Source organism: Mustela putorius, unplaced genomic scaffold, assembly GCF_011764305.1.
Source record: "Mustela putorius furo isolate JIRA1106 unplaced genomic scaffold, ASM1176430v1.1 tig00001118_pilon_pilon_pilon, whole genome shotgun sequence".
Lineage (NCBI taxonomy): Eukaryota > Metazoa > Chordata > Mammalia > Carnivora > Mustelidae > Mustela > Mustela putorius.
Window position 1 is genome coordinate 1,083,113 of NW_025421577.1, and position 16,968 is coordinate 1,100,080.

Below are 16,968 nucleotides of genomic sequence, written 5' to 3' on the forward strand. Positions count from 1 at the left end.
TGCATTTCTGAAAAATTTTGCTTTGATTGTTCTGACTGTCCAGTATTGTTCAAATTCATCAGTATTTTAAGGCTTTGGAGCCCACATCTGGAATGAAAAGGTAAACTCCTCTATCAAAGTGATCCAAATCAGACTAAGTGGATAAAATTATCCTTAGCCACACTAAATAGAACATATTATTTAAAAAAATGAAAGTACTTTTTAAAGAGGGCCTTGTTCTGAGGAGGAATGTGATTTTGCAAAATAGATTTTTCTCTTTTACTCTTTTTTCCCTGTTTTTTTTTTTTTAAACAGTTTTTCTTATTGGAATACCTTTCCATACCTGTTGTAAGAATGGTTTTGAGGTCTTTTAAATATAACATGAAAATAAAGTCATTTTTAGAAATTGTATGGAACAATGGGGAGGAAGATATCCTGAGTGAAAAGTATAGTAGTAGTAGATATTAATGTGTTTTCTTCACTTCTTAAAGTATACACAGTTTAGTATCCTCACTCTTTATGCTAAGCTCTCCTGGTGATTTATAAGCATGCTAAATTTTGAGAAGCCTTCCTCAATTTCATATAAAAAATGTGAACTCTTTTTAAAAAACAGTTGAAGGGTGTGAAAAAATTTTAAATCAATAGATGCTTTGATCAAAACTGTGTTTTAGGAAGAGTCACTCATTGAACAGATATTTATCCTTCCTGTGTGCCAGGCATTTTGCTAGGAACCTGGGGGGGTTGGTGGTGAATAAAGTACCATAGTCCCTACCTGATGCAGATCACAATATGATGGGAAATAGAGATAATAAATAACTATGAATAAATAATTATAAATTATGCCAAAGTCAAGTTCATTCTTTGAGGACTGGATCAACTGCTGACCCATAGTAGAGATTTTCTTGGTAGCCTATTCCCATTTAAATATTCTTTGATATAACTTTGCTTAGTTTTACTTAGTTCTTTCCTATTAAACTTTTCCTTGATAACAAGAGAGTATCTTAATGACTTAGTTATGATTACTCTTTTTTTTTTTTTTCCTTGTCGACCCCTCTTTTTTTCCCCACAGACTGCTCAAGGTGGTGGTCATCGGACACTCCTCTATGGACATGCCATATTGCTCCGCCATTCCTACAGTGGCATGGTGAGTAGGCATGTTGGTATCCTCTCTCAGATGGTCCATTTAGACATAAGTCATCAGGAGACATTGGTAATGGCTTTTCAAGGGATGTATTAATGAGTTCTTTAATTGTATGTGTTCTTTAATATCTTTGTCCCTGGTTTAATTTTCTCATTTATAAAATAAGAATTAGCTTTGATGACCTGTAAAGTCCTTCATTTCTATCATTTGTGACTCCTGTTTTTTAGTCTCTTTTAATAGACTGGTTTTAGGAGGAGGGAGGCATAAGAGTCAAGAAGTATTTCTCAGTTCTTATTATTTTTAAATGGTTCATTTATTAGAAAATTAACTCATATGATTAAAGAAACAGATAAGATTAAAAAAGCCATATCCACATGGGTTATCCTTATACATATAGATACCCATACACATTTCCATCTGTCTGTGTAGGTATATGTTTGTGCACTTCTGTATATTTTTATGTTATGTCAAATGATACATTTCATTTATTTTATATGTAAAAGTTTTATTCTATTCTTTTAAAAGCTTTATTAAGTTATATAAACAGCTCATACTCATTTTATGAAATTTGGAAATTACTGAAGACACAGTTCTTCACGATCATCTTAATGAGAGAAAGTGTGGGGATTTCTAACAAATTGTAATCTTTTCTGTTACAAGAATTTTATGTAATTGAGATCTTACTGTATAAGCAACTTATGTCCTGATTTTTAAAACATATTGTTTTAGCATAAGCATTTTCTACATCATTTAAACTTTTCATCAGTATAACTTTTGTGAATACATGAGGGTCCAACCTTTAGAAGTAAAATATAATTGATTATTCCTTTTAGGAAGGAGATAATTCTGATATTATTTAAATCAGAACAGGTGACTAAGCATAACCTTACTATCAATACTGAAAACATAAAAAATTATCAGTATTAATCACAAATACCAGTGTGAACATCTGACTTAAAGTTCTAGTTAATTCAGAAGTATAGGAAGAGAAGTATAGGAAAAGTATAGCTATGATTTTAATGATACCTTAATAATATCCTTTCTATTAATGTGCTTCATCATATAAATAGAATCAAATAAGAAAAATAACAATCATCTTAATAGGCACTGAAAAGGGATTTATTAAAACTCAAGATCCATTTCTTTTTTTTTTTTTTAAGATTTTATTTATTTATTTGACAGAGAGAATCACAAGTAGATGGAGAGGCAGGCAGAGAGAGAGAGAGAGAGGGAAGCAGGCTCCCTGCTGAGCAGAGAGCCCGATGCGGGCCTCGATCCCAGGACCCTGAGATCATGACCTGAGCCGAAGGCAGTGGCTTAACCAACTGAGCCACCCAGGCGCCCCTCAAGATCCATTTCTAATAAAACTAAGCATTGATTAATTTCTCAGTGATAAGGAAAATATAAACATCAAATCAGTAACCAACATCAATTTTAATTGTCAAACACTAAAGTGATTCTTGACAAAACTAACTCATAAAAATAAACAAAACCAAAAACATCTCTTCAACATTGTTCCAGAAATCTTGGCTGACACAGCAAGATACGAAATAAAATTAAGGCATATACTCTAGTAAAGAGGCTGGATACTAGATAAATATGTAAATACAGTTACATAGAGCAATAGTGCATTAAAAGTTCATGGAAAGAATTCTGTTTCTAATACCAGTCAAAACACGAAAAAAACATGAAATAATAAACATAAGGGACTGTTTTAAGAAAAGTACCCTTTATACGTATTGCGTTAGGAGCCTGGACTTGGTCAGTAGATCTAGGTTTAGGCTCACTTTCCTATATGCTGTTCAGCCTTGGAGAACTCTTTGGAGTCTCTAATTGCATTTTAATATTTTATTCATTTAAATGTTATTTAGCACCTACTGTGTGCTATGCACTGTTCAAGAGGCTGTATATTGTTGTGAAGAAGATCGTGTCCTTGTCCTTATGGAACTTAATGAACGTTTAGTGGAATAATTATGGTACTTACCTCATAGTTGTTGTGAACATTATTGGACGAGAAAATGTGTTAATAGTCACAGTACCTAGTACTGTAATATTATTGCAAAATATCGTAGAAGACTTTAATAGGATAAAAGCAGACATTTAATATGTTTACATCTAAAGTCTGTAAATCTCAGGCAGCCTTTCTCAAGGTCAGGCTCACATTTCTACACTGGGACCCTCAATATCTTTCTATAACCTTAGGAGCCAGTGTTTTGTCGTCAAGCGACAGAAATTGGACTTTCCAGGTGAATTTGATTTATATCCCAGTGACACTGACTTCCATTTAATATATCAGCACATCTGTCCCCTGATTGGTTCATCTCCTCCCTTCTCACACTCAGACACCCACTGAGGTGGATGGACCAGTTTCCCATAAGACTTTTCTAGACTTTGCATTATTTGTCCAGTGATTCTGGGAGATCTGGGCTTGCTCGGTGCCTGGAATTGGCTCTGACTACTCTTTGCAGGGCTCCTGTTCTTGCTGACAGCGCACTCGTTGCTGTGGATGGTAGTGTATCTTGAGCTCATGCTATGTTCATCCTTGTGTTCTCGTTTTTTTTTTTTCTTCCTTCATTGCCTAGTCTTAGTTAAAATTTTTTTATTAACATGTATTATTTATTTGAGGGGTACATGTCTGTGACTCATCAGTTTTACACAACACACAGCACTCACCACAACACATACGCTCCCCAGTGTCCATCACCCAGCCACCCCGTCCCTACTGCCCTCCCCTTCAGCAAACCTCAGTTTGTTTCCTGAGATTAAGAGTCTCTCATGGTTTGTCTCCAAAATTTTTTCTTATTGACTTACTTACCCTAATACCCTCTAGTTCCATCCACGTCATTGCAAATGGCAAGAGTTCTTTTTTGATGGCTGCATAGTATTCCATCGTGTGTGTGTGTGTGTGTGTGTGTGTGTGTGTGTGTGTGTGTGTGTGTGTGTGATATCACATCTTTTTTTATCTGTTTTATCCATTTTTCCATTGAAGGGCATCTCGGCTCCTCAGTTTGGTTGTTGTGGACATTGCTGCTTCTTTTCACTGCATCTGTATCTTTGGGGTAAATACCCAGTAGTGCAATTGCTGGTCATAGCTCTATGTTTAAAATCTTGAGGAACCTCCATACTGTTTTCCAGAGTGACTGCACCAGCCTGCATTCCCACCAACAGTTTAAGAGGGTTTCCCTTTCTCCATTTCCTCACCAGCTTGTGTCCTCATTCTTACACCAATTACCAAGGTTTTTGAAGTTGGAATGGGGTTAAGGGAGTTCAACTGACTTATCCTAAACTTCATGTCCAACAATACAGTTAAGGAAACTGAAGGAGGAGGGGGAGATGTAAGGAGATGATGGTGTTGCAAGAACTGGATTGTTCTTGGGGAAACCTACACACAGGCACACGGGAGAGAATCTCACTGGAGTGAGGTCACATGCTGCACAACAAAATAAATTCCAGATGGATTTCAGAGAGTTAAGATTTTAAAAATGAAAATGAAACTAGAAGATGAGAGTGAATTGTTTTCAAATTTCTGGTGGGAAGGAAGATTTCCAACTGTCAGATCAGGTTGTATTTCTGCTTAGGATCATGAATACCTCATACAGCGAGAGATGTACAGACATATCCCCAGTTAGGTGTCATCTTCTACCAACAGAACACATTTCCTCAGTTGTTCATGTGTGGGGAGGGGGGAGCTCATCTCCTACTGAATGTTGTTTAAGTGTTGTTCCACCTCCTGATGAAGAACCTGGGTTTTGCACAGAAGCGTCCAGATGTGAAGGAGAAGACTGATAGAGCAGAGATTTACTGGTAGCAAACTCAGAGTTAGACCCCCATGGGACTAAAAATGCTCAGTGACAACGACTGATTCTGTATCTTCTAGTATCTGTGCTGCCTGTCCACCTCCCGGTCTTCAACTGATAAACTGGCCTTTGATGTTGGCTTGCAAGAGGACACAACAGGTGAGTACCTTGTTCCCGGAAGAGGCTGCGTTCCAAGAGAATGTGGCAGGGATGGAACTGGAAGATGTAAGATATAGAGATATAGTAGATAAATGTTCTTATGTTCGGGGTCAGGAAGACAAAAATGAATGCCTTTCTAAGGAAAGTTTTTAGTAGAAGAAGGAAGTGTATGTTGTTCCTGTTAGTTTGTCATTGCCATGTAATTAGCTGGATGTTTAAATTGTATCTCAGACCTTATTCTTATTAGGGATTTGGCTAGAAAAACCATACTTATTACCGGATTTACTGGCTGTTAACTGTATTAGTGTGCACTGATCTGCTTGTGAAATAGCCTGCAAACCTCTTTTTTCTTTTATCTTAAAAATAGTTTGTCTAAAAAATGAAACATACTTAATATCACTATTGAGACAAAAAAGATAGAAAATGAAAGTGCTTCATTTCTGTGTCCAGAGGGCTACAGATCTGTCTGAATATACATGTATTTTTATATTTCGAACCAAAATGTATACATAAACACATTTATCCTTTCAGAAAATCGAAATAGGAGGACAGGGGCCCTATTTTTTATTCTGTTACATTTTATACAGCTATGTTCAATGTGATTATTTAATCTTTTACAATGAGCATGCATGGCTTTTAGAATTAAAAATAAGTAAAAGACCAAGTAGAAATAAAAGGAGGGCAATAGACCAACTCCTATTAAGTAGTTCCTTTCAGAGGTGGGATCAAGCTTTGCCCCCACATCTACCCCCATTCGTATTTTGTTTTATTTTTTTCCTATTCGTATTTTAAAAAATACTTTCCCAGGAGAGCCTGGGTGAGTCAGTCAGTTAAGGATCTACCTTTGGCTCAGCTCTGCCTTTGGTTCAGGTTGTGATACAGCAGTCCTGCGATCGAGTCCTACATTGGGTTCCCTGCTCAGCTGGGATCCTGCTTTTCCCTCTCCCTCTGCCACCCCCACCCCAACTCGTGCTTTCTCTTGCTCTCTTTCTCTCTCTCAAGTAAATAAAATCTTTAAAAAATACTTTCTTGTACTCTATAGTTTTGAGACAACAAATGGATAAAAATAAAGTAATAGTCACCAACCTAATTAACTCTTAAGAGACCAGTACATCATTATGCATGAAAATTCCAGAATTCTAGACACCAAAAAGATAAGTATTATTTTCTTTTTCTCTCTTTTTTAAGATTTTATTTATTTATTTTAGAGGGAGGGAGAGTGGCGGAGGGGCAGAGGGCAAGGGAGAAGCAGACTCCCCCCTGAGTGCAGAGCCCCTCATGGGACTCATCCTAGGACCCTGAGATCACGACCTGAGCTGAACCCAAGAGTCAGCCACTTAACCAACTGAGCCACCCAGGCTCCCCAAGATAAATACTATTTTTGATTTTTATTTCATTTTATAGAAGCTCAGTCATTCCTCTGTGTCTTTGCTAGTTGTTAAAAAAATTTTTCTCTTTTGATATCCTTCAGCAACAGTTAGATGAAAAAGTCTTCAGTTCTCTTTCTCAAAAGGAGTAAAGAACATGCATGATCTAGAATTTGTTTTCATACACTGAGATGATTATATAAGTCAAAACAACAAAATGAGGTCCCTCTGCCTACGTCTGATCCATTTATACTACTATTTTCCCCATAGCTTTTTACTTCATCTGAATTGCTGCATTATTATCATATTTCTTATTTCTTATGTGCTTTGATCGGAATTAAACTCCTAAGGCAGATGATTTTTTCTTCCTTGTTTATCGATGCATCCCCAGCTACTAGAGCAATGATTGACAAATAGTGGGTGCTTTATAATTGTTTGAGTAAATGAATGAAAACTCCCTGCAACTCTAAAAATGTGAATTGAATGAATAATGAGTCCTGTAAGGTGACGTTCAGGTAGGACTATGGTTTGTCTAAGAAAAGCATCCCAGGGTTCATTGCAGACTGGCTGTAAGAATGCTTGAGAAATGTTACTGGATGATTAATTTACCCATTTATGCAAATTGAATTTTTATTTAGTGCCTGTAGTATGCTAGTAGGAGCTGGGGAAACCCCAATGAACAAAACACATAAAATTCCTGCTGTTACGAAACTTATATTCTGGCATTGGGGAATTAGCAAAGAAGAAAAAAACCAAGTATTAGGGAAAAACAATAAAGCTGGTGAAAGGGATGGAGTAAGTATTAGATAACAGATACCACCGAAAAACTATTCTCATTTTTGGATAGAGCTTGCATTTGCATTCTAAAAGGAACTATAAACAGGTTGAAGAATTGTTTATATAAATTTATACTGTAGCTAATGGGCCTGGAGAATGAATTGTTATGTGGCTCAGGAGGCTTATGCTCGACTAGTTCTAGAAAAAATTATTTGATTTAATGTGTACCCAGTTATTTTTATAATGTATCCTTCTATAGTAGGATTCTTTTATATAATTTTACCCTTAGTTTAGTGGAAACTACCACCCATTAAAATAAAGAATAAAAACAAGGCACAGAATAGTAAAATTTCAGTGACAACACTGTATCTATTTTTAATCTGTATCTCCCACAAGTACAGAGTTTTAAAATTGATACAACACAACTGTTGCATTACAACACCCCAAGTCCTTTTGAAAATCATGTGCCAGAAAACTAGATATTTGTACAGAGAGCAGTGAACATGGGATTATGTAAAGAATGCAGGAAGGTCAGCATGACTGGTAAGTTTGGCCTAATGGTAGCATAAATAGCTTTTTAGAGGGGGGAAGACACCAAACCTCACTTTGCAAAATGCCACAGCGGGGTTCCATGAGGAGAATCTTTGCATTTCAGTATGTCTTTATCCTGAGTTAATTTGGCCTCAGTCTTTTGATTTTCGTGGTCTGCAAGATGAATTTACTGTCAGTTTCAAACTTCGGGAAGCTGTGGGAAGGATGGTTTTATTCATTTGTCAGGAGACTGATTTGGAAGCCTTGTTTTATTTTCCTCTTTCATTTTGGAGCTGCTGGCAAGAAAGACAGATTTCATAGTGAGAGGTGCCTCTTTGTGTTCATCCTGCAGGGGAGGCTTGCTGGTGGACCATTCATCCCGCCTCCAAGCAGCGGTCGGAAGGAGAGAAGGTTCGGGTCGGAGATGACCTCATCTTGGTCAGTGTGTCCTCTGAGCGGTACCTGGTAAGTGGGCCCATGCGGTCATGTGTTTGGCAGTGGGATCAAGTGCAGGCCAATCCTGCTTTCTCTGTAGACTGCGAAGGATCTAGGGAATTTACTTAGAGATAAGTCCGTATCTCTTCTTGACAAGTGACAAATAACTCCCTAAGTAGGGGAATAATGTGACCTTTGTGGAAGTGCGGTTTCCCAGGTTTAGGCTTCCCTGGTACCGTTCGCTCGTGTCTTTGTGAGCCTGAGAGCACCTGTTCTTAGATTATTGTACCAACGGCATGGAAATGCGGTCGAATCAGGAGTTCAAAATTCTGTGGACCAGTGAAGAAGGCTATATTAAGGAGGTTCTGAGTACCAATTCTGACATCTATGAAAGCAGGTGGTTATACGAGAAGCTCGTACCTGTTGAGAAAAGAGAAATGGACACAATGAGTTTCCCTCTCTCATCTACACGACATTTTTTCAGAGGGCAGGGGTTAGCAATGGGAGAAGGGAAGAAGAAGGTCTTATTTCAACTTCATAAGTGTATTTTATTTCTGTGGCGAGGCCATGATATATTTGACTTAACTTAATTTATTTAGTGAACTTTTGCCAAAGAATAATCCTGGACCAAAGTTTGCAGAAGGGTGAAGTCAATCGGAGTATGAAGGAAGCCAGTGCAAAATATTCTTTTTATTTTAAGGTTGAAAAAGTAATTAGACAAATAGGAGCGCTTGACTGGCTCAGTCAGTAGAGCATATGACTCTTGATCTTGGGGTCGTGAGTTCAAACCCCACTTTGGGTGTAAGGGATTACTTAAATCTTAAAAAAAAAAAAAAAGAAAGAAAGTGAACAGGTATAAATGGGGGTATTACATGTCTATTTCTATAAAAAAAAATTCCAAACACCATAGTGGATGATAATTGAAATAAAAATCAGAAGTAAAACATTGCTTCAGTTAAGCACAGACTGATTTATAGAAAGTGTATTCCGACTGGCATAAATCAGAATATTATTTATGTGTAATGAATTTAGGATTAAGTAGGTAGTTGGTACCCCCTGCTCCATGAATATGGGAGTTCAATTGGGTTTGGGGGTATTGGAAGTCACTTTCACTTACCAACCCATTTAGTTCCAGTTTTGAGAAAAGAACAGTTTTGTTTTACTTGCATTGTGGAAAGAGGTAATAAGACAGGGAAATGATGAAACAGTGTTCTTGTAACTGACAGGGAGTATTAAATGGAACAGCTAACATTGCCTTGCTAAAGGGAGGCCTGGAGCATTTCTCTCCTTTTGTCTCTTAACCAATGGAGGTGGAAACAGGCACCCTCCACATTTCTAGGACAAGTGTGTCAATTTGTCAAATAAGCATTTATTAAGCCCTTGCTGTGTGCATATGCTGTGCATTAAGGTGCTGTATGTCTTGATCAGGAGATAGACGTTTTGAGTTGTATTTTACATGGAAACCAATAACAGCTAAAAATAGTCCATGAATGCTTTTAAAGATCTACAGATCTTATTTTGATTTTGGCATATAACCATGCATGTTTTTTGTCATATGACTTGTACTTTCCACTGAAGGAGTAGAAAATGGGCAATCTCACCAGGGCTGTGGCTTCTCGAATCAATTCTGCTACCACTTTTCAGAGAGAGGCGTGTAATTGCCTGAATTCTAGCTTTCTCACTTGCAACATGATGATGATTATACTTAACACAAGGTTCCTGGGATGAAGCAATGAGATAATGAATTTGAATATGGTTTGATTGAAAAAGCACTATACAAATAAGACCAATAATCCTAATGCATGAGGCTCACCTTCTCTTGCTTTTAGAAATCAATAAACCTCATGATTAATGAAATCCACAAGTTATGTTCGAGATACCTTTTAGCCCCCTTTTTTTCTTTTTAAAGATTATTTATTTATTTATTTGATATTTTACAGAGATCACAAGCAGGCAGAGAGGCAGGCAGAGAGAGGGGGTGGGAAGCAGGCTTCCCGCTGAGCAGAGAGCCTGATGCGGGTCTTGATCCCAGGACCCTGAGATCATGACCTGAGCTGAAGGCAGAGGCTTCAACCCACTGAGCCACTCAGGCGCCTCCCCTTTTAGCCCTTTTATGCAAGTTCCTCTTCTGGTAACCTCTTTGAGAGCTACACACAGTGGCCAACCAGACTGTTAAGATTTCTCTTTCATTGGATAACAGACTCAGTGCTTATAGTGCTCATCTCTGAGCACCTAGCATGTCGTAGAAAGTACAGGAAGGACCAAGGGCACATTGTGTGTGGTTACTACCGTCAAAGAACTAGTGGAAGAAATGAACCAAACACCTAGGGCAATGTTTGAGAATATTACAAAGGCAGTAAGTATGTGTTACTGTTTAGGGTATAAGATACAGATATGGTTAATTAATTATAATCTCATGTTGCCACTGTGGTTGATTAGAAGGATCTAGAGAAAGTACATACAGGCAAGAAGTGCCGGAGTTAAAGGTCTTTGGACTATAGCAGTTGGAATAATCTACATACAACTGGATAACTAAAAATGGGCTGTGTGTCTATATATTTTGTTTGTTGGTGTAAATATGATCCTGGGCCAATCACATAACTTTGCAAAACCCTCAGTTTCTTCATCTGCAGTAAGGTGATGATAAATCTGGCTCACAGAGGTGTTAACAGGATTAAATGCTTTGATCCAAGCAAGACTTGTAGCTCCTTGAATGGTACATGTAAGAATTGCTTATGAGTTACCGCCACTATTTACCTGGAAGGTTTGTACTTATTGAGAAAGGTTAAGGAAAAGGCAGATAACTTAATCAGAAGAGAAAATCAGAAAGGGAGCATGAAGGGAGTAGGTAGCTGATTTTAAATAAAGGCTTGTCCTGGAAAGCCAGGTTCACATTCTGAGAAGTCGCTGGTGTCTTTCAAAGGAAACAAGTTAAGAACTTTGGCTGAAAAACACAGTCCTTATAACCAACTATTCTAAATAAATATTTCTAGTCATTGATTTTATGACTTTTTGTCATTGGTGTCCATTGACCTTGATCTGTTTTTCATCCAGGAGCAGTGATGAGCTGAGGTTAAACCATCAAAATGTGCATTTGGTACTCTACTATAGCTCATAACTGTTGGGGTGCTAACTGGGTTAAAATGGATGGACTGTAAGTGACTGATTTGCAGCCTGTGCTCTGCAGAGGTGCCTCATGGACGGGCGAGGGTGCTGTGTTGGGTACTGGGAGCCCCCAGGCTCCGTCCTCCTCTGCTTTATAAGTTGGACCTCCCTGCATGATTTCCCAGGAATAATGAGTCTTTTTCCTAGAGATGGTTGTAAATCACTCATCCAAATACTGTCCTTTCTCATCTGGCTATTTCGTATTCTAATATAGAATGATATCTTAATCTCCTTTGTAGGGCTATCCGAAAGGACAAAGAAATTCCTTTGCTCCTATTGGACTACTTGTTTTTTCAAGAAGACTTGGGCAAAGCAGCTTAAATATAAGAGAAATAGACAATTTAAAATAGAGAAAACATGGTCAAGTAGGTATTCTGACTGTGAATCTATTTCAAACTAAACAAGACAAGGTAAAGCATACAAAACAAGCTTTACTGATTTAGAAAGATGTAAAATCAGCCTGGTATGCACAGAAGTCTTCAGTCCATGGATTAGATTGCCTGCTTGGAAATGTTGATTGTTTTGACTAATTTTTTCTTAATTAGGTCACCTATAGAAATAGGGTTTTTTTGTTTGTTTTTAAGATCCATGAGAACATTGCCAAACAAACGTCTGAAAGGAAGAACAGAGCCCCACGATCTAAAGAGTGATGACAGATACGTGAAGAAGACTCTTTCGGGCTTCCTAAGAATTTCCGTACCTCTTCCCCGCCCCATCTCTGAATTTCTGATAAGAGATGCTAGGTGTTTTGGTGGTAGAATAAGTTGCTGAATTGCCTCAAGTTGCATAAAAATATCTATAGCTAAGAAGGACCGTGACCATAAATATTTCCAAGCTAATGATGGCATCAACCAGTGCATTATTTATTTATTTAATGTGAGCCTTTTCCTTTTTTTCTCTCTGGGGCTCAGGTGATGGAAGCGTAGGATATTACACATGGAAAGAGTGTCTGTTCTGTGCCCCTCATTTTTTTCTCAGAAGAAAATAAATGAAGCTCGTGTGGTGATATGTCTTGCTTACTTGTGTTCCCTGTCACTGGATGGTAATTTATCCAGAATGTTGCTCACCAGGGCCCAAGTGCCTGATGCTCAGAGAAATAGATGTGTTGAACAAATGCATCTGATAAGGGTTGAATTCAGATAGTCTAAAGAAATTTTTGTGTTGAAGACTCCGTGGGCAACCTTAGAAAGCCTATTGACTGCTTGTCTTCGTAAGGTTTCATTTTATTTTATTCTTTAAAATTTTTTATTGTGTTATGTCAGTCACCATACAATAATACATCATTAGTTTTTGTTTTTGTTTTTTACATCATTAGTTTTTGATGCAGTGTTCCAAGATTGTAAGGTTTTAAAAAGCACAAAATAGATGCTCAGGATTACAAAGAAAACTAAAATTTACCAAAGTGGAGTTCTGATTATTTAGAATATCCTGTTTCTGAGATTTTGTGCTTTGATCATAGAATGTCCTGTTCCCCAAAACACCGTTCTGGGACCACCGCAGCCTTGGTTGCCTCCACTTCTGAGTTCAAATCTGCGTTTGTTGACAGATCCTCTACTGATTCCTGTGGTCATTAGATCTTGAGAGTCACTAACAGAAAGGTCAAGGTGACCTTTGCTGATGGGTTGATGCTCCCATGGTATGTAAATTCTAGAGTAGTTACATGTTTCAGCCTAAGGTCCACTTTGCTTTCAACCTCGGCCAACATCTCTTTTGCTTTAAGGAGGACTTCCTTTTAGTAACTGAAATTGTTACTGCATCCTGAGTATTTAATGTGACAGGCCTGACCCGATGTTGTTCTTCCTCAGACTTCCCTTTGCTGTTTAAGCAGCAAAATTAATGAGAAGCTTCCAAAATAATAAGGCCTGGAGAATATTTTCTTGAGAAGAATGAGCATTATGTAGATAAGTTTATACAGTGTAATATAAACTTGAAATTTTTTTGGACTTTCTCTGACTGAAATTTTCATACTTTTATGATCCTCTCATATGTAGTATTTATATCTCGGCTTATGTAGGATTTGAAAATTGCATCTTAACCCACCTCTACACCCCATTATTTTCTTTCCCATAGCAGTGGCTCCATATTTTGTGAAGTACAGGTCCTTGTACCTGACTTCTCTGCAGATCCATGTCTCACTGTGTTCTGAGCATGTGCTCTAAGCCCCACAGGTGAAGCTCTCTATTTGATGTTCCCATATCTCTCCATCAGAGCATCTTGAAGGGCTAGAGAGGTCCAGGCCACTTTCCATTATGAGGTTTCTAATATATTAAAAGTGAAAATCTCCAAGCTTGTTGACAAAATGTAAATTGTCTCGGAAAAATTTTGGCACGTTTTAAACATTTCTACTTAGTGCCTTATCATTCATTATTAATACACATTCCCAAATCCAGTGTATGTACAAACTTACTTGAGGACGATATCTCTAAATACCAGACCACACAGTTCTACTGACCCCTCAAAGCCCTTATCCCACCCGAAATACATCTCTGGTGCAGATGTTGCCTATCCTCAAGGTTCTGTGTGACGAACCATGTTCACATTAGGTTGGCTAAAGTGTTCTTTTTTCTCCATTCCTGTAGCATTTTGATTACATTTCACCTAACAGTTTAAAAAAATGCTGCCTTGTAGCATTTTGCCTATATATTTTCCCTTCCCATCCCTATGACAAGCACCCTCAGGGTCCAGAGAAGGTGTTCCCTTACTATTTAACACAGGCTTCCTACACAACATGTTCGTGAAACATGGTGAACTAACAAATAATGGCATTTATCGTCATGGGGTATGAACTTTCACTCGAATTTAAATGTAAAAATAGAATCGTTTTGAATTGTCTTGTAATGGTTTGGGAAAATCCATATGGATGTGTGTGTGTGTGTGTGTGCTGTTATTTTAACTCAGATCATTGAAATAGGAATATTTATATAATAACTTCAGAAATTTTTTTTTGGTTTGTACAACTTAGATTCTAAAGGTTTGGTTGGCTTCTCCATGTACTTGCTTAGTGAATAGTGCTGTTCAATGTGGGTATATAGTCGTGAACCTCTTTCTAATCGCTTATGAAATGGGGAAGAAATATACACAGAACAATGATGTCGTGTGATGATTGCTTTGAAGGAACTTGTATTTTTCTTGGTTGCGGAAGCAGAGCGCATACGACTTATTTGTAAATAGTTAAATAATATTAATACTGGGGAAGAATTGAATGACCAAATCTCAGCTGGGATTTTGTGGCAGTGGGACAGGCTCAGTTTAAGGGGTTGTAAACAGGCCTATCTCCTTGAGAGGAGCAGGGGGGTCAGAGCAAGTGATTGCTAAATCTGATGCATCGACTGGTAAACTTTTAATTTTATTGATTAGAAAGATTATTGATAAGATGGATGTATATGTGTGAAAGGTCAAAACTTCCTTTGGTTTTTGTTCCTAAGAGAAAGATGGTGAAATACCTATTTTTACTAGTGACTTGAGAATGGTATGTTTCAGCAAGAGAATGTTGGGTCTTGAACAACCTGTGGAGTATGGAAGTGTGACTGTAATCGCTCTTCATCTAAGCTAGAGGGTCAGATTTCAGGGGAAAATCTAGTACAGTTAAAGACTTTAAAAGCTTGGGCTGTCATCAGCTTTGGAGAGGTGTTGCAGAAACATTACAGGAATATTGGTGGTGTTTACTGAGATGACTCTAAGGAAAATGTGGTTGTTCTGTGTCTCTTTGAAACTCTAGAGGCAACGAAGCACTGATTAGTAAAATGAGCAACACATATTTGGCTGTACTCGTAATTTTGTTTTTCTTTACTAATCATTTGATAACTCATATATGATGGTGCTCGGACATAGGAAATATGTTATTACTTTCGCACATTTCTATTTTTAAGAAGGAAAATCTGAAATTTGTAATATCTGAATTTTGGAGGAAATTCAGCGCCCCGGTTTGAGATGCGTATTAGGAAACATTGCCACCTAATGGCTGTTATATCAAATTGCAGATAAAAGTTCCCAGAGGACCCGATAAAACTAAGTAGATTTTACCTACCTCACCATCAAAAAACTGTCACAGTGTGATATGTAGGACACTTAATTACAGTTTCAATGATAAGTGCCCACTACCTGAACATTTTTGTCCATCAACGAACCTTAAAACAAATTAGTCTGTCTTAACACGTTTATTTTCCTAGTCTTGTTTGCATTTCCCAATGAGTTGCTTAGAATGAGGTTTAAAAATGCCTGCAGTCAAATAGGAGCTCTGATGTTCCTTCTACTAGTCTGTCAATGATTCAGTGACAGGACTGAAATAGATGCCGTCTGTGGACATTTCCCAGTCTGCAGTGTTAGGTTCCAGCACTCACGTAGTGAGCCTCCCGAGCACCTGAAGAGATGTCTCCTTTTGCCTCTTCTGCAGCATTTGTCTTACGGCAATGGAAGCTTACACGTGGACGCTGCTTTCCAGCAGACTCTCTGGAGCGTGGCCCCTATCAGCTCAGGAAGCGAAGCCGCCCAAGGTAAAAACTCCACTTCTGTGAGAGGGCTCATCCCAGCTGCACAGTTGACAGTCATCTCTGGAATTGTAATAATGAGCTGGTTGTTAATTAGAGCATTTTGTGTTAGACCCTTCCAGAATGCAGATACGTGACATTTAAGAATCTCAGTTAAATCGCTATTTAGAAGTGAAGTTTGTGTGAACATTGATCTTTTTTTTTCTATTCTTCTGCTACTGCTGCAGCTTTTGCTTATTTGTGTGGGCTTTATGTGTGAGCTTGTAGATGTTATTCACTCCAGTGTTTTGGCCTCAGGGTGTTGCTGAGTTAGGCTAACATTGAGGTTTCTCATCGTCCACGGTTGGGTGACTTAGAGCCAGATCACAGTAGTGTTTATGCATCAGGATTTCTTAGGAAACATCTGCATTTATGTTCTGATTGTTCTCATTTATGCAGGTTCAGTCTGATCCTACACATTCTTGTATATGAAAGGGAGGATTTTATGGGGTTGAGGTTGTGTTTTCTAGTGGGGACGTGACTACCTGTGGGACTCAGGAACCGTGAGTTCAGAGGTGGCAAGCAGGTGGCACCATTCTTCTCTGTGATTTGGGCCAGGCATTGAAACCTCACTAAGCTTTTGTTTCTCTGTCTGTGAAAATAGAAGATGGGACCAGATGATCTGTTCGGCTTTCAGCATCTGACCATGACCGCTCAAATGTGACTAATTGAATCTTTACAGGGTATCTAATTGGTGGTGACGTCCTCAGGTTGCTGCACGGACACATGGATGAATGCCTCACTGTCCCTTCAGGAGAACACGGGGAAGAGCAGCGGAGGTTGGTACCAAGCCCTGCACCTTAAGCCTTGCACTTCCTTGCCTTGGTATGGTCATTGAAGGATATGTCTGTTCAGGTCATCCACATAATAGAAAGTGGTCCACTAACACTTCCTCTATCCACTGAAGGGATCCATGTGTTGGCCTCTTTAGAAGTTTTCTCTTATGTTCTATTTTTATTACTTGATAGAATTGCTGAAAATTTTTGTAAAAATAAAACATGATCAGAAGTATTGGCTAAAATATACAGAGCAGAAGGAGTGAACACATTAAACTACTTACAACTTCCTTAAATGTTCATTAGTTTTGATTA

The 16,968-nt window shown here is 38.1% G+C and overlaps 1 protein-coding gene across 7 annotated transcripts in view; it reads left to right on the forward strand.

The window, feature by feature from the left end:
* Positions 1-16,968, forward strand: part of RYR2 (ryanodine receptor 2) — a 738,653-nt gene that overhangs the window by 327,248 nt on the left and 394,437 nt on the right. For all 7 annotated transcript variants that reach the window (XM_045087357.1, XM_045087359.1, XM_045087360.1 and 4 more), the window contains 5 exons: positions 1,049-1,123; positions 4,998-5,076; positions 8,104-8,216; positions 15,745-15,844; positions 16,560-16,656. In XM_045087357.1, coding sequence (XP_044943292.1) covers positions 1,049-1,123; positions 4,998-5,076; positions 8,104-8,216; positions 15,745-15,844; positions 16,560-16,656 — 464 coding nt within the window. The remainder of the gene's footprint in view (positions 1-1,048; positions 1,124-4,997; positions 5,077-8,103; positions 8,217-15,744; positions 15,845-16,559; positions 16,657-16,968) is intronic.